Here is a 26,058-nt window from a genome sequence, read left to right as displayed (position 1 = left end):
AAAGTAAATGATCTAATTTTACCCGGGGGTTGTCAGTGAATTCACCAGGAAAGAGAAACTCCATTCTCTTTTACAATCATGTCATAGGATCTTTATAGTCCACCTGAACAACAACAACTGAATAAGTGTCAATGTATGATTGTGTAAGTACGTGTATGTGTGTGGGGTGCGGATGAACTACTGATTACTCACCGCTGAAGTTCACGGTGCGGATGAACCTCAGAAGCTCTTTACCGTCCATTGAGCTCATTATGGGGCAGAGCCCGATGAAGCCAGGACACAGCTCACGGTGCATGTTGTGGAGAGCATGAGCCATGGCGTATACGGCGTCGATGACAAACTGCACCTTGCCCTCCTGCTCGTAAGACGAATCTCTTCCAATTCTCTCCAGACCTACAATCAAAATACATTGTTGCTCCATTCAAAAAAGGCTTCTTCCTCTTACAGCACATCAACAACAAATTGCATTTATACAGCATCTTTCTTGTTGGGAGGACGTCACAAGGTGCTGAACAATGAGGGGTTTGCACCCAAGCTGTGGATTGGGTCAGAGAGGGGTGAGGGCAAGGGGGAATGGTGGAGGGAAGATGACTGAAGGCAGGGGCGAAAAGGAGTTTTAATAGATTGCGGATTGCAGGAAATATCAAGACTGGGAGAGCTTTAAAAGTGATGACGAGGATTTTAAACTCGATCTTCTGGGGAATGGGGAGCCAGTGGAGCCGACGAGGATGGGGGTAATCAGTTCACAATGTTTAATGTGGGAGAGGACACAAGCTGCAGAGTTGTGAATAATCTGATCTTATGGGGGGAAGAGTTGGGAAATCAAGTCGTAAAATCAAAGCTGTGAAACGATGAAACAGAGCCTAAAACATCATAACGGCAAACAGTAATGTTTTTTGTAGACAAATATGGCAGCCAATTTGCGCACAGCCATGCCATAAACAGCCGTGAAGTAAATTTTATCTGGAGGATTGTCAGCCAGGACATTGGGAGAAACCCCTTCTCTTTTTCAGTAGTATCATAGCATCTTTAACGTCCATCTGAAGATGCAGACGGGATCTCGGTGACAACAACAACAAAATTACATTTATAGAGCGCCAGTCAGGGGTCAGGACCCGAGCATGAGGAAGGGGTGGGGTAGGGGTGAGGGAAGGCAGAGAGGTGGGAGGGCGACCGAAGGCACGATTGAAGAGGAGTCTTGAGTCCAGCTTTGAAGGAGACAAGGGAAGAAATGAGACAAAGAGACCGTGGGATGGAATTCCAGAGTCTGGGGACAGAGAGGCTGAAAGCTCGGCTACCGATGATAGGGCAGGTCGAGCAGGAGACATGGAGCAGGCCGGAGCCCGCTGAACGGAGGGAGCGGGCAGGTTGGTAGGGAGTCAGCAGGTCAGAGAGATAGGAGGGGGTAAGACCGTGGATGGCCTTGTAGGTGAGGACGAGGTTTAACATTTCATCTGAAGGACAACACATCTGACAATGCCACTCTCCCCCAGCACTGCACTGAAGCATCAGCCTGGACTATGTGATTCCAAGTCCTGAGGGAGGATTTGAACTCACAACCTTCTGACTCAGGGAGGAGATTGTCAGGATCATCTCTCACTCTCTCCTCCCTTGCTCAGAACCTGGCATTGTACTAGGTGTGACCTGACCAGAGATGGACACAATACTCCAGGTGTAGTCTGATCTGCTGTCAAGCAAAGCCAGAATAAGGGGTATGAGTGTGAGTGTGTGAGTGAGGCTTGAACCCATAACCCAAGAGATGTGGTGTGTTGGTGAGGGGTGAGTGCCAGTGACTCCTCAGTGAGCCACACAATCGTCCTGCTGAGCTGCTCGGGATTTACTGACAAAACTGGATCAGGAATCTCTCATTTTACACTAAACTCCATTCACCATCGTTCCCTCTGAGTCTCATTTCACTCTTGCACCATTGAGATTTCCCTCCTCATCTCAACACAGAGCAGCTGCTGCTCAGTCTTACAGTGCCGGCTCGCAGAGCCCAAAGGAGCATTCCTCAGAGGCCAATCACGGCAATCACACAGCAGCCGGGCTCCAAAACACCTGTGTTTAATGACTCGTGCTGTCTCATTTAATGGGACACGTGTGTGTGTGTGTGTGTGTGTGTGTGGTCGCACCTCGTACACAGCCCCATGTGTTGGTCAACGCACGCACATACAGACCAATACACAAATACAAACACACAGAGAGAGAGAAAAAAAAGAGTCACACAGACAGAGAAAGACACAGTCACGCAGAGAGAGCGAGAGACAGACAGACAAGAGGGACAGAGATCAACAGAGATAGAGAGAGAGACAGAGGTGCACACATGCTCAGAGAGTATGACAATTAAGGAGAATAGAGAATAGGTGCGGAAATGGGAATAAAACAACACGATCTGGTGTGTTGGCCTATCTGTGCTCTTGGCGAACTCACTGAATTTCACCAGAGATAAAGTAGAGAGCAACAAGACTGCCAGTCGCAATTCCTAATAAGATAACACAATTCAATTTGATTCCAGCAAATCGCACCTTTTGTGTCAGCCACAGTTTGGTACAAATTGAATTCCTGAGACCTCTTTCACGGATGAGCAGATTACTGTAAACTCTCCAGTGAGTGTAGCGATGTTTGGTGTTTCTTAATCAGAGGATTGATTCCCTCTATTAATCCCATCACAAGACAGAGTGCCGGTAGTTATTGACATTCTTAAATTAATTCATCAGCAAGTCTGAAAATATTGTGAATTTGATCTCCCCGCCCTCACCCCATTGCCTTTCATAGTAATAATAATAATAAACATGTAGTGTTATTGGTGTGGCTATAAAAATATGGAACTAGAAAAGATTAGGAAATCTATTGATGTACAATTGAGTGCAGACGTATGTGGCAGCATAAACATAGTTCCTGTAATCATCGGTGCAACTGGGACTGCTAATACGCCTATTCAGAAATGGCTTGACAACAAAATATCAACCTCCTGCAAAAGAATTTTAGGAAGCTCAAAAATACTAAGAAAAGTAACATAAAAGTAATATGTAACATACATATTAGTGTTATTGTGTTATTAGTGTTAGGCAGTGTTATTGGTCTGGCTGACCCAGCCCTGAAAATGATTGGCGGACAGGACTTCAGCCTTTCTGACCCACCCACCTTCAGCCTTTCTGATCCACCTCGCCCGATTGCTCGCATCCTTCAAGGACTGTCTCAAGACCTTCCTCTTTGACCATGCCTTCAGTCTCATTCCCACCCTCAACCCACCCCTCACATCTCTTGGTTCCAACCCCCAGCTCAGGTGCAAACCTTTAACTGTTCATCACCTTGGGACGTCCAATGTGAAAAGCGCGACATAAATGTAATTTGTTGTTGTTGTTGGCTATCTTTCTCTCTTTCTGTCTTTCTCTCTCTCTATCTTGGGGTCTCTTTCTCTGCCCTTTCTGTGGCTCTCTCTATCTCTCTGTTTCGCTCAGTCTGCCCTGAAGTCTGTCTATCAGTCATTCCTGGATTATGCCCTGTTCTCACTCTCCCCTGTTCTCCTGTACAAACCATCTTTCTGCTTGGCAGCCCCTGAACAAATAACTCCATAAAATGTTTCAAAAACAAGGCAAAGTCAAATGAATAAGGACAGCACCATTCTCACCTGAGACCATCCAGCCTACACCCGTTCACAAAGCCCACTTGCACTGGGGGGGCAAATGAATGCCAAGTGGATACAATTTTTCAAGTGCTTATTGCCCCAGATTAAATATTACAGTAAAGACACTCCTGACATCAGAACAATGCTGGTATCAGACTGTCTTAGCTGCTCTCTCTCTCGTTTCTGAGTCAGAAAATTGTGCATTCAAGCCCCACGTCGGAACTTAGAATCACATAGTCTGGCTGACACTCCCGTGCAGTGCTGGGGGAAGTGCTGCATTGTTGGAGGTGCCTGGGGTCCTTTGGATGGGACATTAAACCAAGGTCCCATTTGTGTCTGTATAGGTAGACATTAAAATTGCCGCGGCACAATTCGAAAATTGAATAGCGTTTCTCTCTCCTGGTGTCCTGGCCAACAATTTTCCAGGTAAAATTGGTCACTCATTCCACGGCTGTTTGTGGAACATTGCAGTGCACTTATGGGCTGCTGCATTTTTCACTTCATGGATCATAGTCACTGGGCTTTACAGGTGAAGCACATTGAAACATTTCGATAATGTGAAATGGTGCCAAGAGCGAAGGATTGTTGTTAATATTCCCGATTAAGCACCTCATCCCAATATGGTTGTGACATGGTGAAGGGCTGGGATAAATGCAAGTGTCAATCGATAGGAAAGAAGAGAATTGATGAGAATGATGAGAAGAAACTGCACAAATGAGGGAAGTGGGAGAGCGGAGCATGAGGACAGGTGAAATCTGATAAAAAATAAAATCTGGGACTTTTCAGATCGGGAGGACTTCTCAAAGCGCTTCATAGGATAAGCTGTGAAGTGTAGTGACTGTCTACGTTTAGTTGAACATGGCAGCCAGTTTCCACACAGCAATGTCCCACAAACAGACACAAAGTGAGTCATCAATTGTTGGTGGGGCAGGGACACTGTGAGAAGCGTCTTTCACTTTTCCAATTGTTCCGTGGGATTTTTGATGTCCAACTTGGACAGGCACACGGCATCTCATCTCATCCTAAGTATGGCATCTCTGTCAATCTTGTAGACTATACGATTCCAAGTCCCAACGCGGGTTTTCAATTTACAACCATCTGACTCAAAGGCAAGAGAACTACCAACTCAGTCAGGCTGACTTCCCATCTAGTCAGAGCCACACCATCAAAACCAAAACTTGCTCCTTCTCCAAAGTTGCAAAACAAAACAACAAAATTACATTTGTATAGCACATTTCACATTGGAAGGACGTCCCAAGGCGTTGCACAGTCAGTGTTTCGGACCCGAGCTGGGGGTCGGGATTGGGGCGGGTGGAGGGAAGTGGGGTGGGGGGGGAGGAAAGGAGGGTAATTGAAGGCACGGTCGAAGAGGAGCATCTTGAGATTGATCTTGAAGGAGGCAAGGGAGGGGGCAAAGCGGAGGGACTGCAGAATGTAGTTCCAGATGGTAGATTGGCTAAAGGCTCGCCTGCTAATGATGTGGTGGGCGAGGCTGGGGAGGTGAAGGGGGTAGCAAGGCCATGGAAGGCTTTGAAGGTGAGGACCAGGATCTTGAACTGTATACTCTGTGTTATGGGAAGCCAGTGGAGTCAGGCGAAGATCGGGGTGATAGGATTATGGAGCCTGGTGCGGGAGAGGACACGGGCTGCAGAGTTCTGATCTAAAGTCTATGGAGAGAGGAATTGGGGAAGTTGACAAGCAGGGAGTTTACATACTCAAGCCTGGATGTTATGAATGCTTTTGGCGGCCTGCGGTGTAAGACACTGGTGGAGCTGGGCAATGTTGCGGAGGTGGGAGAAGGCAGAGCGGGTCATGGCACGGATGTGAGGTAGAGAGGATAGTTGAGTGTGAAACAAGAGGGTTCCAGACTGGCTTAGTAAGGTTGAATGTGCATCCTTGGTGATGCTGTCAGCGCCTGTGGTGTGGAGGCACTGATGGAAGCCAATGAAGAGGGCCTTGGTCTTGTTGACGTTCAACTAAAGAAAGTTAGCTATCATCCAGGACTTGACATCTGACAGACATTCTCTCAGGACAGGAATGGACCTGGAGTCAAGGGTGGAGGCAGAGAGATGGAGTTGGGTGTCATCCGCATACATGTGTAAGTTGACCATGCGGATGATGTCACCAAGAGGGAGCATATAGGTATTGAAGAGGAGGGACCAAGGTCAGATCCCTGAGGATTGCCGCACAAGATGGTGCGGGGGCTAGAGGAGAAACCGTTTGTGGTGATGAAGTGGAGATGGTGTGAGAGGTAGGATCTGAACCATTCAAGGACAGAACTGTGAAGGTTGAGGTAAGAGGAGAGGTAGTGGAGGGGGATAGAGTGGTTAATGGTTTTGAAGGCAACAGAGAGGTCAAAGAGGGCAAGTAGGGAGTCCTGGTCACAGATGGACAGAAGGTCATTTGTCACTTTGACCAAAACAAGATATATAAAATGTTACAGGTGCTGTGCTCCCCAATGAATATATATGTATATATAATCATTCTCCTATTATTGCTTATTGAATTTCGCTGCCTCAGCTGAAAGGAACGGTCACACAATAAAGCATCTGTCCCCGCCAAGGCACTGCTGCAAAATCCCCTGAGCCCTCGCGGTGATTACAGAGGTCACACATAAACTCAGCCAACAAAGCAAAGAATTTTCTCTCTCATCACTGATGCAGGCTTATCGCCTTCTTCCTGGTGGAGGAAGTGGGAGGGAGGAGAAGGGAGAAACAACAGGAAGAAATAGTATGAATTCAACAAACAACCCCAAAGTAAATCAAGCTCTGTCCTGTCCAGAACCATCTGCCTCTCGTTTTATACATCTATAAAGAGACAGTCACTACACTTTGCGGTGAATCCTGTGAAGCGCATTGAGACGTCCTCCTGATGTGAAAGGCGATGTGTCAAATAAGCGTGACATCATTATTATGGGCTGGCTTTGCACTGGTTCTCACCAATTTTTGCACAGCAATGTATCACAAACTGCCATTGAAGTGAGCAGCCAATTTTATCTGGGGGATTGGAGACAGAAACTCCCTTCCTTTTTCAAGACTGCACTTAAAAAGGCACAGACGTTATCTCGGTTTATGGTCTCATTCCAAGGACGGCACCTCTGACATTGCAGCGCTCCCCACAGCACCGCACTGGAGTGTCAGCCTAAACTGTGAACTCAAAGTCCCCGTCTTCGGGCTCGAACTCACAACCTTCTGCCTCGGAAGTGGGGAATGCGAACAACTGGAGTCCTGTAGCTCAGTGATTAGAGCACTCGCTTTGCAAGCGAGAGACCTGAGTTCAATTCCAAACAGGGCGAAACCTTGGGTAAGTTTCCTTACTCCACACAGAGCCTAATAATAATCCCTCCAAAACAAAAAACAATAATAATTGGTCATTTTCAATCTACGACTGTTTGTGGGACATTGCTGTGCGCAATTGGCTGCCGCGTTGGCTCACAAATATACAGTCAATTCACTTTACAGTGTGTTCTGTGAAGCGCTTTGGGACGTCCTCCCGACGTGAAAAGCGCTATATCAAATGCAAGGATTATTATTATTATTAACCGAGCCTGATGCCTTAAGATGCACGTCATAAAAGAAACTCGACTAACGACCAGTCGAAATCACTCCCATTTCTGCTCTATATGCATGACAGGAAACTGAAATATTTTGATATTAAACAGATTCCAAGCCTGCAACAGGCTAGAAATGAGGATTCGTCAAGCATCGTGTGTCTTGGTATCATTAAGGCAGCACTCTATCAGGCTTCCAGGGAATTACTGTCAATTGTGCAGTGTTGAGAGGTTTGTCAGTTGTTAGCGGGCTGCAATTTGCCATTTCGTCCAATCAAAGGCAGATGGAGAGATGCGATCGGTGAGCCATGCCCACACCTGGCAAGGAATGGAGAAATCTCTCAATACCTTTACCCACAATAGAGCAGCAGAATTATAATAATAATAATAGTCCTTGCATTTGATATAGCACCTTGTCACATCGTTGAGACATCTCAAAGCGTTTCACAGAATATACTATAAAGTGAATTGACTGTATATTTTTGAGGGTGAAACACAGCAGCCAATTGCACAAAGCAGTATTCCACAAACAGTTGTGGATTGAGTGACCGATTTTTTTAAGGGGATTATTACCCCTGGAAAACAATCTGCCAATCGACTAACTGAATTCCTACTAATTGCTAGGTAAACTGAGGTGCGTAAGGAGTAAGGAAACTTGCCTCCCGGGAATCTGGGTTCTCTCGCTTGCGAGGCGAGTGCTCTAACAGATAGTAAACACCAATACACTGCAGGACACTGACAGCCCCATGGAACAGCACAGAGTGTGAAGTGGATTTGTTGGATTTCAGGAGCCACACTTCAATCGCTGCTCTCACAGTGGTTCGTGCTTGATCACAGCAAAAGCTGCAGAATCGTCCAATCCCATTCCTCCATACCCTTCACACCATTTTCCTCAACCCTTAATCCAATTCCCTTTCAAGTGCTGTTCCAGATTCGCCTTCAAAAGCCTCGCGTGAGCCTGCATTCAAAATTCTAACCCTTTCACATACACACACATGGGTAAAATTAATAAATATTATATGACCTAGCGGCCATTAGCCTCCTCAGAAATTACATTAAAGAACTCAGTCCCAACGCAGCTCAAGATATCTCTTTTATCACAGCGGATCTTTTCAATTCCACTTTGTTGGACTCCTCACTTCCTGAGTATCCCTCCGTCTCCCTTTCAAAAACATCCCCAGTTTGTTTGGATCTTTACCGCCTTCTGAGGCAAAGCTCTTCGCCACTTTCTCACCCTCTCTGCTTGACAGATAAGGAGAGTTGGCTGTCGGCCAATTAGTTGGCTATTAAATTACAGTTCACGTTTAACAGGCACAGTAAGTACCAATTGTGAAATATCTCTTTAAGTAACAATCCTCACAAGTCATATCGCACGACCTTGGAAGGAGGGCGAAGGCGGAGGTAAGTGGGGTCTCCTTGTAACTCATCTGGCTCCAAGGTGATGTGCTTGGCAATGGAATGTCAGAATCGAGACAGCCCTCTGTGATGGTCTTTAATCTGGTTCCTGAGCCAGGTGGCAGTTACAGCCAGGCTGGCTCATCGACAGGAATTAGAGGTAAGGATCAGTCAGCAATAGCTGGGTAGGGTGATCCTGGCTGGGCAAGCAGTGGGAAAGCTTGGGACAGTGCTCTTCAATTTAAAAATATAATCCTTGCATTAGATGTAGAGCTGAATCACGTTGTCTCAAAGAGCTTCACAGGATGTACTGTAAAGCGCAATGGCTGTATATTGTGGGCGAAAAAGGACAGCTATTTGTGGACAGCAATGTTCCATGGAACCTATGCCAAAGACTTTCTGGAATTTGGTAAGTAGGGTATATCCCTCCAGAAGAACGTGAGTTCAAAGTCCCGATGTGGGGGCCCTGAACAAACAATTTTCTGACTGAGCCTGGCTGACACACACTCCGACCTTCCCTGCAGCAAGTCCAGCCCAACCCAACCCAGTCCAGTGCAGCCCAGCGCAGCCGAGTCCAGCCTGGTCCAGCCCAGCCCAGTCCAGCCCAGTGCAGCCCAGCCGAGTCCAGCCCGGTGCGGCCCAGCCCAGCCAGTCCAGCCCAGCCAAGTCCAGCCCGGTCCGACTCAGCCCTGCGCAGCCTAGTCCAGTGCAACCCAGACCCAGATTGTCCCACACATAGGGTTGAGTGTTGAGCAATGTTGGTTTACCTGTGCATTTCTTGACCTTGCTGTTCCTTTTCCCGTGCCAACTTAATTTACAGTCGAAATTCTCCTCCCAGAACTCGGCAAACCATAGATTCCTGCGGTTGTTCTCCAGTGTCCGGCTTCTAAAGTATTTATCGAACCCTGTGGGAGAGGTGGAGGAAGAGTTTGACTGTGTGAACTTAGCGTGGTAATATAATACAGCTTACATTGTTTCCGCGATACGTGATACATTTCTGCAATGCCTGACGAGTTTCTGCAACGTGTCATGGGTTTCTATGATTTGTTTCTGTTCTATGTTGGGGAAGGAGCCAGAGCGCAGTGTTGTTACCTTCTATGGAGGCTCTTTTGGGCAGGATGGTCACAGCTCCTTCTGCCATTTGTTCATGCTGATATACAGGAGCCACCTTGGCACCCCAACTGTCTGACCCGACCCACAGAAAGTGTCCGATCCGCACAGACCTCCTCGCTGCCTCCAGCACACGCCTGTGGAGAAGATTACACCACAGGTTTGGGTGGACAAAACCCCGCGGCCCATCTCATCCTTCCACAAATCCCGCCCAACCCTCCACCCAACACAGCACCCAGCAAGTTCTTATCAAGTTCTGCCCTCAATCTCTCGTCCCGGTAACCCACTTCCAGATGTTAATTATTATTAAGACATTAAAACTCACTTGTCTTCACTTAAATAAATTGTATAATCGACTAAGTCATACATCCACCCGAATCCCATTCAGTTTCCTATCAAAATCACTTAGATTTCTTTGCACTACTCGTAATTATCACTCGTAAATCGTAACATTACTCTCCTATCCTCTATTATTCCTGCACTTACTGGCTGCATTGAATTACGCATGCTCAGTGTAGATTATTGATTAAATCGGATTTTATATGACTTCTACAGTTTACCTGCAACTTAGACTCTGCGTAAATGATATTAAACGTTTTGGTCCCGACTGATACGACTTATATGAGTTTTACTGTAATAATAATCCTTGTGTTTGACAAAGCACCTTTCACATCGGGAGGACCTCTTAATTCTCTTCACAGGGTTCTGTTGTAAAACGCAGAGACAATTTTTATCCCACAACATCCCACAAACAGCCACAAAATGAACATGGGGGATTGTCGGCCAAGACACCAAAAGATCAAACGCGATGGTCAAGAATTGGTGCTGAGGGTGTGTGTTGGTAACACCGAGTGTACCTTTCGACGGCTCCAGATTCTCAGATAATAATAATCCTTGCATTTGAAAAAGTGCCTTATCACACCATTGAGATGTCTCAAAGCACTTCACAGAATTTACTGTAAAGTGGAGTGACTGTGTATTTGTAGGCAACCGTGGCAGCCCAATTTGTACGCAGCAATATGCCACAAACAGCCATGGAAGGTGAGTCACTTGATGGCAAGTACCAAGAACTCTCTGTGAGCTTTCTGGTTAGCAACATGATATGTATGAGAGCATTGCCACAGCTCAGGCACGTCTCTTCCCATTGAGCAATAGTTCTACCTGGCATGCTTTCCCATTTCCAGGCAGGGCGAAACTTTGGGCAAGTTTCCTTACTCCACACACATTTTATTATTTGGGCTTTGGCTTGCAGAGTCAACAGGAGCTGAGTGGGAGGAGTCCCTGTCCTCACTGGCTGGTCTGCCACTCCAAGTCCCACCCATGAGCCAGGGTGGCTGTGCTGTTATCAGCAGTGCCCCCACTTAGAAACTGATTAACGGGAACGTCATGGAGGGTGGGCTCAATTCCGACATTATCCCTGACATTGCTGCATTGCCAGAAGTGCCATCCTTTGGATAAGACATTTACACCAAGGTCCCCTCTGCCTGTTCAGGTGAACGTTAAAGATCCAGTGACAATACCCCAGGACAGTACCTCGCAGATAGATGTAAGACGAACAGAGTTGTGATAATGGGAGATTTCAATTATCCCAATATAGACTGTCAAAATAGCAGCACTAAGGGCAAGGCAGGAGAAAGATTCATAAACTGTGTACAGGAAAATTTTCTTGAGTCTCCAGTCCTACAAGGAAGGAAGCATTGCTGGATCTAGTTCTGGGGAATGAAATAGGTCAGGTTGAACAGGTTTCGGTAGGGGAGCATCTAGGTAACAGTGACCATAATATTATTAGATTTAGATTACTCATGAACAGGGACAAAGTACAGTCAAGGGTGAAAATGCTTGACTGGAAAAGGGCTAATTTTGATGGGCTAAAAAGGGACCTAGAGTTGGTGGACTGGCAAGTAAGACTAGCAGGTAAAACGACTCATGAGCAATGGGAGATCTTCAAAGATATGATAGCTCAAGGTCTAAATAGATATATTCCCACAAAAGGGAAATGTGCGACAACCAAGCCAGCCTGGATGACCAGGGATATTCTGTCTAGGATGAAAAAGAAGAAGACGGCGTACGACAATTGGAAGACGCAAGATACTGAGGATAGCAAAGCGCATTATAGAGAATGCAGGAGTGATCTTAAAAGAGTGATAAGACAGGCTAAAAGATCGCATGAGAAGAGGTTAGCGGGTAACATAAAGGGGAATCCTAAAATATTTTACAAGCACATAAAGGAAAAAAGGTTAGTTAAAGGTAGGGTGGGGCCAATCAAAGACAATGACGGCAATCTTGTTGTGGAGGCAGAGGGCATGGCTGATGTACTGAACGAGTACTTTGCATCTGTCTTCACAACGGAAATGGATGCCCCAAATGCCGCAGTATTGGATGAGAGGGTAGAGGAAATAGATCAGATTACTATAGACAGAGAGGAAGTTCTGAAAAGATTGACTGGGCTCAAAATTGATAAGTCACCAGGACCAGATGGGTTTCACCCAAGGTTGCTGTGGGAGATACGGGTTCAAATAGCGGAGGCTTTGGCCATTATATTTCAATCTTCATTGGACACAGGAGTGGTGCCAAGAGACTGGAGAGTGGCTAATGTTACCCCCTCTACAAAAAGGGGCAGAAAGACAAACCCGGAAATTACAGGCCAGTCAGCCTAACTTCGGTAATAGGAAAACTACTGGAGACCATAATCCGGGACAGAATAAATCTCTACTTAGAGGAACATGAGGTAATTAGAGACAGCCAACATGGATTTGTTAAAGGCAAATCTTGCCTAACAAATCTAATAGAATTTTTTGAAGAGGTGACTGCGAGGGTTGATGAGGGAAATGCGGTGGATGTTATTTACATGGATTTTAAAAAGGCTTTTGACACAGTACCACATAAGAGATTAATAAAAAAATTAGAGGCCCACTGTATTAAGGGGACAGTGGCAGTTTGGATTAAGAACTGGCTGAGTGACAGAAAGCAGAGGGTGGTGGTTAATGGGTGTTTCTCGAAATGGAAGGAGGTGTGCAGCGGTGTCCCCCAGGGATCGGTATTGGGACCACTGCTCTTTCTAATATATATTAATGATCTGGACTTGGGCATAGAGAGCACTATTTCCAAGTTTGCAGATGATACAAAGTTAGGTAGGGTAGTAAATAGTGAGGAGGACTGTAACCAACTGCAAGCAGACATACACAGAATGGTGGAATGGGCTGACATGTGGCAGATGGATTTCAATGTGGATAAGTGTGAGGTGATACACTTAGGTAGGAAAAATGATAGGAGGCAATATAGACTTGGTAGCTCAATCTTAAGGGGGTGAACGTACAGAGAGATCTGGGTGTTCAAGTAAGCAAATCATTAAAGGTAGCGGGGCAGGTAGATAAGGCAGTAAAAAAGGCATTTGGTGTACTGAGCTTTATTAGTAGGAGCATAGAGTATAAGAGTAGGGAGGTTATGGTTAATCTATACAAAACACTGGTTAGGCCTCAGCTGGAGTACTGCGTCCAGTTCTGGGCCCTTACTTCAGGAAGGACATTAAGGCACTGGAAAGGGTGCAGAGGAGATTCACGAGAATGTTACCAGGAATGGTTAACCTTAGCTATGAGGACAGGCTGGAGAAGTTAGCACTTTTCCCATTATAGCAGAGAAGGTTATGCGGGGACCTGATAGAGGTCTTAAAGATCATGAAAGGTTTCGACAGGCTAGATAAGGAAAAGCTGTTTCCGTGGTCACAGTCTTAAGATATCTACCAAAAGAAGCAGAGGGGAGGTTAGAAGAAATATTTTCACTCAGCTAGTTGTTCGAATTTGGAATGATAATAATAATAATAATAATCCTTGCATTTGATATAGCGCTTTTCACGTCGAGAGGACGTCCCAAAGCGCTTCACAGAACACACTGTAAAGTGAATTGACTGTACATTTGTGGGCGAACGCGGCAGCCAATTGCGCACAGCAATGTCCCACAAACAGTCGTAGATTGAAAATGACCAATTTATTAGTGTTTTTTGTTTTGGAGGGATTATTATTAGGCGTGTGGAGTAAGGAAACTTGCCCAAGGTTTCGCCCTGCCTGGAATTGAACTCGGGTCTCTCGCTTGCAAAGCGAGTGCTCTAACCACTGAACTATTATTATAAAGCGATTCAAGACTATTATTTATGTGAAAGGTGCTGTATCAACGTGAGTCATTAATTTGTTTTTTGTTGACCCTGGGGCAGACAGGCGGTGTGTGTATGTGTGTGATGTTTTGCGTGTATGTGTATGTGGTGTATGTGGTATTGTGTGTATGTGTGGTTTGTGTGTATGTGTGTGTGGTGTGTGTGGTTGATGTACATGGTGTGAGTGGTTGGTGTGTGTATGTGTGTGGTATGTATTGTGTGTGATTGGTGTGTATGTGTTGTTTGTGTGGTTAGTTTGTGTAGTGTGATTTGGGTATGGTTGGTGTATGTGGTTGGTGCATATGGTGTGGTGTGTGTGATTGGTGTAATGTGTGGTGTGTGTTTAGTGGTTGGTGTGTATGCTGTGTGCATGTGTGTGATGTGGGTGGTATGTGTTGTGTGGTTGGTGTGTGTTATTGGTATATGGTGTGTTGTGTGGTTGGTTTGTGTGTGTATGTATGTGGTGTGTGTTGTGTGGTTGGCGTGTGTGGTGTGTGTTGTTTGTGGTGTGTGTGGTCGGTGTGTGTTGTGTGTGGTGTGTACGTGTGTGCTGTGAGTTGGGTACGGTGTGTGTCGGGTGTGATGTGTGGTTGGTGTGTGTGGTGTGTGTATGTGTGTCACGTGTGTTATTTGTGGTGTCTGTGGTTGGTGTGTGTGTGGTGTGTATTGTGTGTGGTGTGTGTTATTTGTGGTTGGTGTGTGGTGTGTGTTGTTTGTTGTGGTGTGTGTGGTTGGTGTGTGTTGTTTGTGGTATGTGTGGCTGGTGTATGTTGTGTGTGTGTGTCTGCAGTGAATTGCTGCATACAAGAGAGGAACAGGCAACAGCGATACGCACTTGATGTCATCCTCATTGGCAAATATAATCACCCCCCTAGCGTTCGGCATCTCCAGCAAACGACTGATGATCTTGTCAAACTCGGATGGTCTGGGCTCGCGGGGGATTTTCAGTGACTGAGCGATGCAGACCCCACCTGAGGGAGAGAAAGAAACAAAATAACGATTTCTCATACACACACACACTGCCATTCAATGATTTGTCTCATGCACAGATCATCCGGGTATCTGACGCACCAGACTGTGATTGCTACGTAGGTATGCCACGGAAACATGGAAATTTCCCTGTGTCTGTGACGGACGGATGGATAGACAGATGTGACGCAGACTGATGATTGCTGAACGTAGCAAGTGGCTGGCTGGGATGTCGGGTCTCAGGAGGTCACACCTCTGCGACTTATTAACACATTACCAACCCTGTCCGCTCCCTCCACTCGTCTGGCCAGCTCCACTTCCCCACCACGCCTGCTCCAACTTCTGACCCCACCTTCTGGAACTCAATCCCGGAGCCCATCCACCTCACCCCCTCCCTTGTCGCTGTTTGACCGTGAGTTCAGCCACACTCCCACCCCCACCCCCCTTGTCCTCCACCCCTATTGATTCCAACCAGCAACTCGGGAGTAAAGCCTTCAGTGTCCAATGGCTTGTGACATCCCCCGATGTGAAAAGTTCGATACAAATGCAATTTGCTATTCTTGTTATTGTCACATAGGTATATCAATGGATTGTGGCTCTGTTGGAATACATCACTGGGGAGGAGGGGACAACTTGTGTTTGGTTGCTTTTTGGTTTCACCGTCAGAGGGAACTTGAGCAGGTCTCTGGCAGAGAGGAACTGACAGACACCAGGTACGGAGTGTCTGATCTCCCAGCTCAGCTCCTATCGGTTTCTGTTGATCAATGGCCCTGACTCTCTGAACTCAGAGATGCGGAGCCAGCTAAGTATCATGTACACACAAGCAGTGGACGGTACCAGTCTGCACACTCAAGGTCGGACGGCTTAAATCACCCGGCTCCTTCTGCTGAGTTACAACACTGGGATAGCAATGCAGCAGCCAAGTTGCCCAGTGACACTCCATCACAATAAACACAAGACTTTTCTGCTCCCATCGGCCACACCACTCAAAATTCTAGCATTTGATACAGCGTCATATCACAGCGTTGAGAGGTCTCAAAGTGCTACACAGGCTTTTACTGTAAAGTGACTATGTTTGTGAGTGAACGCAGCAGCCAATTTCCATGCAGAAATGTCCCCCAAACAGGCATGAAGAAAATCACCAGTTTTATATGGGGGACTGTTGGCCAGGATACCAGGAGAGTGAGTGACCTTCTTTTCTCTTGTTGAACTGTGATGTGGGATATTTGATGTCCACCTGAACTGGTAAATGGGACCTCGATTCTCAATATCTCATTCAAAGGATGGTGCCCTGACCCCAGCAGGAAGCTTGCCAGACAGTGCTCTCAATGGCAAACTCTGTGGTTTTAACTGGTGCAACTCAGGCAGTTATCCCAACGCACACTCTGGGATCCCTGAGCCTTGGCTCCCACCTAATCAGGTAAGCATGGTGTGTTCCTGTTTAACTGATATGTGGAACTCAATCTGGTTTGGATACTTTTAAGCACCACAATGAGTTTCCACATGTGTCACCCAGCTGACCAAAAAAAAACAGAAAGCTCCTCGTCAGATCGAGCAAGATGCTGAAAAAAGCGAGATGTCATGATAAGGTGTACATATCCACTCAGCACTGCTCGAGTGCATATCCTCTCTCCTGTAAAGGAGATTAATTTAACTAAGATGTAGTTGATTTTCTCATTATCTCCAATAAAGAGGAGACCTATTGCTCGCTACAAACCGGCTTTCAAAGAGCTTATTGATCTGTTCAGGCGAAGGCACAAAGCTCTTTAGAATTAATTCAGCTAATGATTATGAGCATTCCGCAAAGTTAAGAAACAAATTCCATTTGCAGATCAGGTTGGCTTAGTCGCCCGACCTCTCGTCTCGGAGTCATAAGACTGTGTGATTAATACCCCACATTGGGACGTTGAGCTCACAGTGTAGACTGACAACAACAACAAACAAAATTACAGTTGTATAGCGTCGAGAGGATGCTCCAAGGTGCTGGACAGTCAGCGTTTCAGACACTGGCTGGGGGTCGGGATTGGGAAGGGTGGATGACAGAGGGGGAAGGAAGGTGATCGAAATCATGGTTGAAGAGGAGGGTGTTGAGATGGGTCTTGAAGGATGCAAGGGAGGGGGAGAGGCAAAGGGATTGTGGGATGGAGTTCCATAGGATGGGGCAGAAAGTTTGAAGGACCGGTTGCCGATGGTGGAGCAGGCCGAGCGGGGGACGTGGAGTAAGCCAGAGTCTGCTCAGCAGAGGGAGAGGACAGGTTGATATGCGGTCAGCAGGTCACAGATGTAGGGAGGGAGCAGAGGTAGCAGAGGTTCATGATTGTTTGTGGAACATTACTTTCATGCCCACCTGAACAGGCAAACGGGACCTCGGGTTTACGTTTCATCTGAAGCTGGGCACCTCCAGCAATGCAGTGCGCCCCTCAGCACTGAATTGGAGCGTCAGCCTGGACTGTGAGTCCCGGTTTCTTTACAAGATGCCTTACACTAATGATCATAACCTCATAATAATAATAATCCTTACAATTGATATAACGTCTTATCATGACATTGAGACATTTCAACGCGCCTTCACAGCATATACAATTGACTGTGCATTTTTTAGGTGAAACGAGGCAGCCAGTTGTGCACAGCAGCGTCCCACAAACGGCATGGAGTGAATGACCAATTTTGGGGGATTGTTAATCAGGACACCAGGAGAGAGTAACTCCCTTCTCTTTTCAAATAGTGCCATGGATCTTTAACATCCGCCTAAACAGGCACAGATGAAACCTTGGTTTAACGTCCTCGGACAATGCAGTGCTCCCCAGCACTGAGTTGGGAGTGTCAGCCTGGACTGTGAGCTCAAAATCTCCAATGTGGGCTTGAATCCACAATCTTCTGACTCAGGCTGACATACCTTGTGATAAAGACACATCTCTCCCGATCAAGGCCTCGATCACAAACAAATGCATGGCAACTTCTGTTCTTGAATGGTATCAGTGATGTGAAAACCACTGAGCGATGGTGTAATATTCACAATTCAGAGCGGGATCTCACTGAGGTATATTGAGCAGAACGTCAAACTTTGCATTTCCATCAACCTGATAGAAATCTTCACTTCTCAGTTGTTATATTGATATTTCAATGCAAGATCCACACACACTTACAAGCAAGTGATGAGAATGTTACCCCAGATGCACGGCTCTTGGCCTGATATTCTGCGTGGATGGTGAGATGGATATCAATGTAAGATTACAGCAGGACTGGAGAAGAAATCTTTGCCTCCCAGAGGATTCTCAGAGTTGGAAAGAGATACTGCTTGAAGCAGAGTGGAGTGTTCAACAGAGCATTTTAGCATATTCAGCGAGTGAGCAGGAAGAACATCAGAGGGGAAGGGGATTCGAGGGGAAAGAGAGAGAAGGGAATTGGAGAAGAAAGATTGAGAGAAGAGAATTGGAGGGGAAAGAGAAATTGATTGGAGGGGAAAATGAGAGAATGGGAGTGGAGGGGAAAGAGGGAAGGGAATTCGAGGGGAAAGAGAGAGGGAAGGGAATTGGAGAGGAAACCTGCTTCTCACCCTGTCAGGAGCTTCAAAATCCTTCCCATTGTTTGGGGCCAATTTAATGATAAACAGCTGGGGAGGGGGTTCATTCACAACCTTTGCAATCTGCAGCATTTGTGGGAGTGCTTTCAGATAAGTATTGCTCTTATGCACATTGCTACATTGCGCTGATTATGGGGAGGCTGTGACTATTGATAGAACCATTGGATAGCTGATGTTGAATAGAGCACCAGAGTGAGTGCGTGCAATGGGTCTCCAGTTACACTAGAGACACAAACAGTGAATTGTACACCTTATCGAGATAGTGATCGTCTCGGCAGCAGCTGAATGAGCTGGCCTACCCCAAATAAAACTAGCTTCCCATTCTGTCGGACATTGCTGCACGCAAATTGGCTGCCACGTTTGCCCACACAGTGCACAGTCACTGCATTTTACAGTGTCCTGTGAAGCCCTTTGAGACGTCTCAATGACGTGATGTGTGCCATATTAAATGTAAGGATTATTGGAACAACAATAAATTGCATTTATATTGTGCCTTTCACATCGGGAGGCTAGCTCAAGGCTATTATTACTATTATAAAATGACAGACCAACAACGATGTTCAAAGCATTCACCTCCTTCCTCCTGCACACAGGTGCTGACAAACCACATATCCCTGTCTTGCCTTCAGCTTACCAAATAGTACGTCTGTCCATGTGTTACAGATCGGAAACTGGGCTTAATGACATGACACCCGGACTGATCTCTGACTCGCTCCTCGACTTACTGATCTTTAAACCGGAAATGTTGGGGTGTCAGTTCATTAAATGTGTCTTGTTAAAAGTCTGAGGCACTTCGCAGCAGTAGCTCCCTGCTTGCCCGACTTAGATTATCCTCCTGTCATATAACCACTTCGGATCTATTCACTGAATGAGAGAACTTTTTATATTGTGTCAATTGACCTATTTCTTGCTGGCAAAACTGGAAGTTGTAGTAACTGTGTATTTTGTGGGCAAGCACAATAGCTAAACTGTACATAGCAATGTCTCCAAAATGAAGGCATGAAGTGAGTGACTATTTTATCTGGCGGAATTGTTGGCCAGGAGACCGGGAGAGAGAATCTTCCTTCTCTTTTCCAATCGCACCATGGGATTCTTTCTCAACAGCGTGGCAATATCTTTTAACATCCGCTCGAACGGGCACAGATGGGTTTAAAGTCTCTGCCAGTGTGGCGCTTCCCTCCAATCGTCAGCCTGGACTGTGAGCTCAGACTCAAACTGTGGTCGTGTCGCATATCAGTTAGAGCAAGCGAGAGGACCCAAGTTCCATTTCCGGGTGAGGTAAAATCTTAGGCAAGTTTCCTTACTTTACACGCCTCTGTTTACCGAGCAGTAAGTAGGAACCTGATTATTAGTTGATTGGCGGTTCACTTTCCAGTGATAATAATCCCTCCAAAAAAAAAAGAAATTTGGTCACTGTACCCACGACTGTTTTTGGAACACCTCTGTGGACAATTGCTGCCATGTTTCACCCATAAAATATACAGCCAATTCACATGATAATATATTCTGTGAAGCGCTTTGAGACGTCTCAATGATGTCAAGAAGCTATATAAATGCAAGGATTATAACTGAAAAGTGAAACTGCACGTATGAGACAAGCTGCTGGCTTTGCTGCTGGCTGGTTGGAATCAGCCGGATATGAGTTACGATGATTAAATGAATCAGCAGCTCAGTGAATTGCTGGAATAATTAAAATCCACTTAACCTCCCCCGACCCCCCTCAACCAAAATAACTTCACGTGACAACATGGACAAGACAGGACGCGAGTCTGTGGGGAATAAACAAGGGCTGAGAGATTGTTTCAGCCCAGAGCACATCTCCAGCAGGTTTTAATGAATTTTTTCTTTCACTCACGCTCTTTTTTTAGCTGCTCAAAGGGTTACCATAAGAGGGAGGAGGTGATGGGGGTGGGGGTGAAGAGCGTGAACAGGCACAGACTGGACCTTGGTTTAATGTCACGTTCCCCCAGCACTGCACTGGAGATCAACCTAAACTGTGAGCTCAAAATACAACACCTTGCAAAATTACAATCTTGCATTTATATAGCATCCGAGATACGCGGGTAGCATCTTGGAGTGCTTAAAATAATAAAGATCCTTGATACAGCGTCTTATCGCATTGTTGAGACACCTCAAAGTGCTGCACAAGAATATATTGTGTATTTTGTGGACGAAACACAGCAGTCAATTGCGCACAGCAGTTTCCCACAAACTGGATTGAGTGACCACATATTTTTTGAGGGATTACTTATGTGGGAAAGCGATCTGCATGGACTAACAACCGGGTTCCTATTTACTGCTAGGTAAACAAATTAATGGAATCGTTCAGAGAAAACTGAATTGAGTTAGAACACTGCAGGAGAGAGAGAGAGTTGGAAGTTAGGATTTATAACAAAACTGATTTAAAAATAATGACCTGCTCCAATTTTATGATCAACATCTTGGCCCAAACTGGTGCAAACCCAAAATCACAAGAGTTTTGAATGAAGAATCTTTAGCCCATCAGACGTCATCCCTCCAGAATCCCCACCTGACCATCTTCACACAGACTTGGCTTGAATCGTCCTTCTTGGCAACCACACATTAATTTAATTGTTTGCCACTAAACACATAGTTACTACACTTATAGTGAAATTCTGTGAAGCGCTTTGAGATGTCCCACATCGGGACTTGAACTCACAATGTCTGAGTTGACACTCAGACCTGGGGGGTGTTGCATTTTCAGAGGTATGTTCCTTCAAATGAGATGTTAAACTGCTGTCTACCTGCTAAGGTGGACGTTAAAGATCCCATGGCACTGTTCAAAAAGAGAATGGAGTTTATCTTTCCTGGTGTCATGGCCAACAATCCCCAAAATAAAATTGATCACTCACTCCCTGGCAGTCTGTGGAACATCACTGTGTGTAATTGTGCTGCTGTGCTGGCCGACAAATACACAGTCACTACATTTCAAAGTAAATCCTCTGAAGCGCTTTGAGAAACCCTTTCGACGTGGTAAAGAGCAAAATCAAATGCAAGGATTATTATTATTATTATCCTCCCAAAAAGAAAGGCAATACATCAAATTAAAGTATTATTATTTTTATTATTAATATTTCCTCTCTAGGATAATAACACAATCCTGGTATCTGTTCTGAAATTGCCTTTTGCAACCCGGAACCTGTGTCCTCTTGTCTCAGTACATGGGGATATCAGAGAGTACTATTCTGGGTTTACTTTCTCAATCTCATTGAGGTATATTTTGTCTCCTCTGAGATGAAGTGAGACTAGCAGTTGGGGATGGGAGTTATTTAATGTAACCAGCTGCTCAACAGACAAACTGTGATATAGACACACCTCAATATTTTTTGACCAGATAGGTGTCTGACATGCAAATTTATCTACGGGCTTAAGAGTATCCAACAACAACAGTAAATTGCATTCCTCTAGGGAGGAAGTCCCAAGACACTCGACACCAAACCACATATGTACACCACCTACACAAGAAAATTTGCCTGTGTCTGGAATGGAATGTGCACTCTCTCCCCGCAGAGGTAGGCAACATGCTTACCCAATTCTGGAGTGTATTGAGCACAGGCTGGCAACAACCAAGGCTTGAGGACTGTAGAGTATGCTTTGAAATATTGTTGGAGATTAATCAGCGAAAACTGCACAACTTGCCATTGATATCATTGTTTGGCAAGCATCCCACCCTAGCTGCAAGGACCACCCTAGCCATCAGGGTTACAGGAGCTGAGTGGATCGCTGCCTGGTTTGCTCCTCCAAGTCCTGCCGATGACCAGGCTGGCTGGGCTGTCATCCGTAGTGCTGTGGAATACTGTGGACCCGCCTGGCTTGGAAGCCGGACTACTGAGACTGCCACAGAGGGTGGACTCGATTCTAACATTCTGTTGCCACCTTAAGGGAGACTCTGGTTCACTCCCCTTTCTGCATCGAAACTGGGGTATTTTCTTGTCGTCAGAAAACAGGAGAGAAAGCTTTTCACAGCTACACCTCCTTCTAATCCTTTATTTGAATTTACAAGCCGTGAACAATTGCCTGTCGCCTCGTTCGATTGATTTGCTACAAACATTGCAGTTTCTCATTAAACACCTTAATGTCCCTCAGTACAGTTCATCTGTACAAAACACAACACTGTCATACACACACTGATACACACTGATTGTCACACAGACTCACACACCATGCTTTTGGTCAGGTTCTCCCCCCTCCCCTGGGGCTTCCAGTCAACTCTGTAAGCAGTAAAACAATAATCCTTAAGCTTGATACTACATCAATAACAAATTGGTGTGAAATAGAGCACCTTTCACGTCAGGAGGACGTCCCAAGGCAATGGACAGTGAAGGGTGTACTTTTGAGCTGGGGGCTAGCTGGGTGGAGATTAAGGGCGAGGGGATGATCGAAGACACAATCAAAGAGATGGAAGAGGTGGAGTGACTCTGGGATGGAGTTTCAGAGGGTGGGGTCAGAAAGGCTGAAGGCCCACCCACGAAAGGGAGGGAGCGGGCAGGTTGGTAACGATATAGCCCTTTTCACATGGGAAGGACGTATCAAACCACTTCATTGGATTTACTGGAAAGTACAGTGACTTGTAAGCAAACGTGGCAGCCAATTTACACACAGCTAAGTTCCACAACTCACCATGAAGTGAGTAACCGATTTTATCCGGGAGAGCCACTGTCAGCCAGGACAACGGGGAGAGGGAAAACCCTTCATTCTCCGAGATGTCCTTCCGATGTGGAAGGCCCTGCGTTGCTTGGCTGTAAACTGTTGTAAGCACTGGATAAAATGCAGGCATTATTATTTAATGTGAAATAAAATGAGGCTCCATAACACTACCCAACTGAAGTGCTCCAAGCAGCCAGGCGGCAAGTAAACTGTGCTGACAGGGTCCAGAGTGAAGAACCACCAGCAACAAATACCCCCCGAGAGATTACTGGTTGATACCTGGGCCTAGCAGACACTCGCAACAATACCCAGTGCAAGTGCTGATTTAAAAAATTCATTAGGTTTGATGGCCTTAAAGTGGCTTTAAGATCAGCTCTGTCGGGTGAACGCTCTCCGCCTCTTTCATACGTGCTTCCCAGTGAATGATAATAATCCTCACATTCGATACAGTGCCTTTCACATCGACAGACATCTCAAAGCGCTTCACAGGATTGACTATGAAACAATTTTGCACACAGCAAGATCCTGCAGACAGCTGTGAAGCAACGGACTAGTCTTTTTGACCGAGACTCGGGGAGAAGCTCCCATCTCTTTTACAACATCCTCATGTGTGTGTGGAGGTCAGTAACATTTTGTGTCACCACAGGGCTGGCGGTGAGACGTGAGAGAAGGAGTGTGCGATGTTGCAGGACGATCACTCGGGAAGTGATAATAATAATAATGATGATTATAATAATCATAATCCTTGAATTTGATACAGAGCTTTAAAATGTCATTGAAACTTCTCAAAGTGCCTCACAGAATATACTGTAAAGTGGATTGACTGTGTATTCTGTGTTTGAAATGCAGCAGCCAGTTTGGGCACAGCAGGGTCCCGCAAACAGCCTTGGGTGAGTGACCAATTTTATTTTGGAAGATTGTTGGCCAGGACAACAGGAGAGAGAAACTCCATTCTCTATTTGAATATTGCCATGGGATCTTTAATGTCTGCCTGAACAGGCTGACAAGACTTTGTACTAACATCTCATCCAAAGGACAGCACATCCAAAAAAGAAGCACTCCCCCTGTTATGTGCTCAACAATTAGTGTGTAGAAAACTCTTTTCTCAGCTCACAAGTTACAAATCAAACAATCCAACCAAAAACCCTCTACTCGGGTCTGCCTGCTTCCAGCTTTTCTACCTCCTGATCCCCTTTCATCGTCCTAGTTAATCGGCACTGAATTGGAGCATCAGCTATGGACAATGTGATTCCAAGTTCCGATGTAGGGCATGAACCCACAACCTCCTGAGGGGAGAGTGTAATCACTGAGGCGGCTGACACACACAGTTTGAGTGAAAACTCTGATTAACCTTCCTGATTCTCCATCAATGATCGAGGGACAGATTCCCCCCCTCCCCCACCCAACCACCAGCTACAGGACCTTGAAGGAGGTGAGGGAGGGGACCAGGCAGAGGAGCTCTGGAATGGAGTTTCAGAGGGTGGGACAGAAAGGCTGAAGGTCCTACCATCGAGGGTGAAAGAAGGAGGGCGGAGGACGTGGAGCAGGCCAGTGCCTGCAGAGACAGGGAAGTGGACACGTTGGTGAAGAGAGATACAGAGAGACCTCAGTGAGAAGCAGTCACTCACCAGTCTCCCTGGAGATCTGAATGAAGGCTTCCACCCCGCTCTCCCCATAGTTACCCTCCGACGCCAACGTAGAGACGTAGTTCCATCCCAACGAGGTGACGATGTCCACCATGGCTTGGACCTGGTAGGAGTCAGGTGGCACCACTCGGGAGAAGAAGTCATATCTTGTGTTATCGCTCAGCTCAGGAGCTGTCGATGCATAGCTGATCTGAGGGATCTGTGGGCAAAGGAACAACGGACATGGTCAGACATACATCCCCCAAAATACAATACACAGCCCCTGGTCCAAGTTTTATTCCCAATAAAAATATAATAATAGTAATAAATCTAAAATTTAATGCAGATGTATGTGGCAATAGGAAACAAACATGGTTCCTATAAATCATCAGTGCACCTAGGACTGTTGATAAGACTATTAAAAAATGGCTTGACAAAATACCTGGTGAACAAAATACCAGTTTCCTGTAAAACGTTGATTTAGGAATTTTAAATATAAAATAAATTTTAAAAAGTAACAACTATTCATATGTAAAATGGTGGTTTTATTGGTCTGGCTGACCCATCCCTGCAAACCACTTAGAAACTACCTCTACAGAATGATTTAAACTGTAAAACATAATGATAATAATATTATCATAATCTAGCATTTGATTTAGAACCATAGCATCATAGAAATTTAGGGCACAGAAAAAGGCCACTGTGCCTGTCAGCTCCTTTTAGAGCAATCCTTTCAGTCCCTCTTACCTGTCCTCCTCCTCCTGCCCCCCTCCCTCACATACCCCTGTAGTCTACTCTTTTTTAGCTATCTCTATAGTTCTTTTTTCGAAAGCAAATATGGATTCTGCCTCAACCATTGCTTTCGCCAGGGCATTCCACCCAAAGCACTGGTCAGACCACTCTTGGAGCAGTGTAATTACACAGCAAGTCACACAGAGCAGTGTAATTGTGCAGGGAGTTACACAGAGTGAATTACACAGTGGAGACAGATGTAAAACACTGTTTATTTGGGGAATGATTCCGTCAGACTGACTTGAGCAGCGCTCCAGCATAGTTAGCAAAATAAATTCAGGCCGGCCAACAAACAAGGAATAAAACAAGCTGCTTATGCTCAGGAATAGCCCTGGGGTTTAGTTAAAAGCTTGATGTCTTGGCAACATCTGGCTTCACTGCCATGCATTGTTAACCTCCATCATTTTGTCTCTGGGACCCAAAAGGAGTGTCAACAAGGAGACTCGGTGCAAGACTTTTTTGCGACCTGAGTCCTCAAGAAGCAGATGAAACAATAATAATAATAAATCCTTGCATTTGATGTCATGCTTTATCACGTCTTTGAGATATCTCAAAGCAATTCAGAATATACTGTCAAGAGAACTGACTTTA

At 45.7% G+C, this 26,058-nt stretch overlaps 1 protein-coding gene across 2 annotated transcripts in view; it reads right to left on the bottom strand.

Annotated features, from left to right (window-relative positions):
- Positions 1-24,805, bottom strand: part of LOC103181848 (metabotropic glutamate receptor 8-like) — a 45,753-nt gene extending 20,948 nt beyond the window's left edge. For both annotated transcript variants that reach the window (XM_042335318.1, XM_007898577.2), the window contains exons 1-5: positions 24,679-24,805; positions 14,666-14,801; positions 9,666-9,820; positions 9,341-9,478; positions 193-393 (exon numbers count right to left, since the gene is read on the bottom strand). In XM_042335318.1, the coding sequence (XP_042191252.1) occupies positions 193-393; positions 9,341-9,478; positions 9,666-9,820; positions 14,666-14,801; positions 24,679-24,790 (742 nt within the window). In that variant the 5' untranslated portion in view covers positions 24,791-24,805. The remainder of the gene's footprint in view (positions 1-192; positions 394-9,340; positions 9,479-9,665; positions 9,821-14,665; positions 14,802-24,678) is intronic.
- Between the last annotated feature and the right edge of the window lie 1,253 nt (positions 24,806-26,058).

This window comes from Callorhinchus milii, unplaced genomic scaffold (assembly GCF_018977255.1).
Source record: "Callorhinchus milii isolate IMCB2004 unplaced genomic scaffold, IMCB_Cmil_1.0 Scaffold5, whole genome shotgun sequence".
NCBI classification, from domain to species: Eukaryota; Metazoa; Chordata; class Chondrichthyes; order Chimaeriformes; family Callorhinchidae; genus Callorhinchus; species Callorhinchus milii.
The sequence above is the reverse complement of the archived record's forward strand: the minus strand, read 5'-3'. Positions and strand labels throughout refer to the sequence as shown.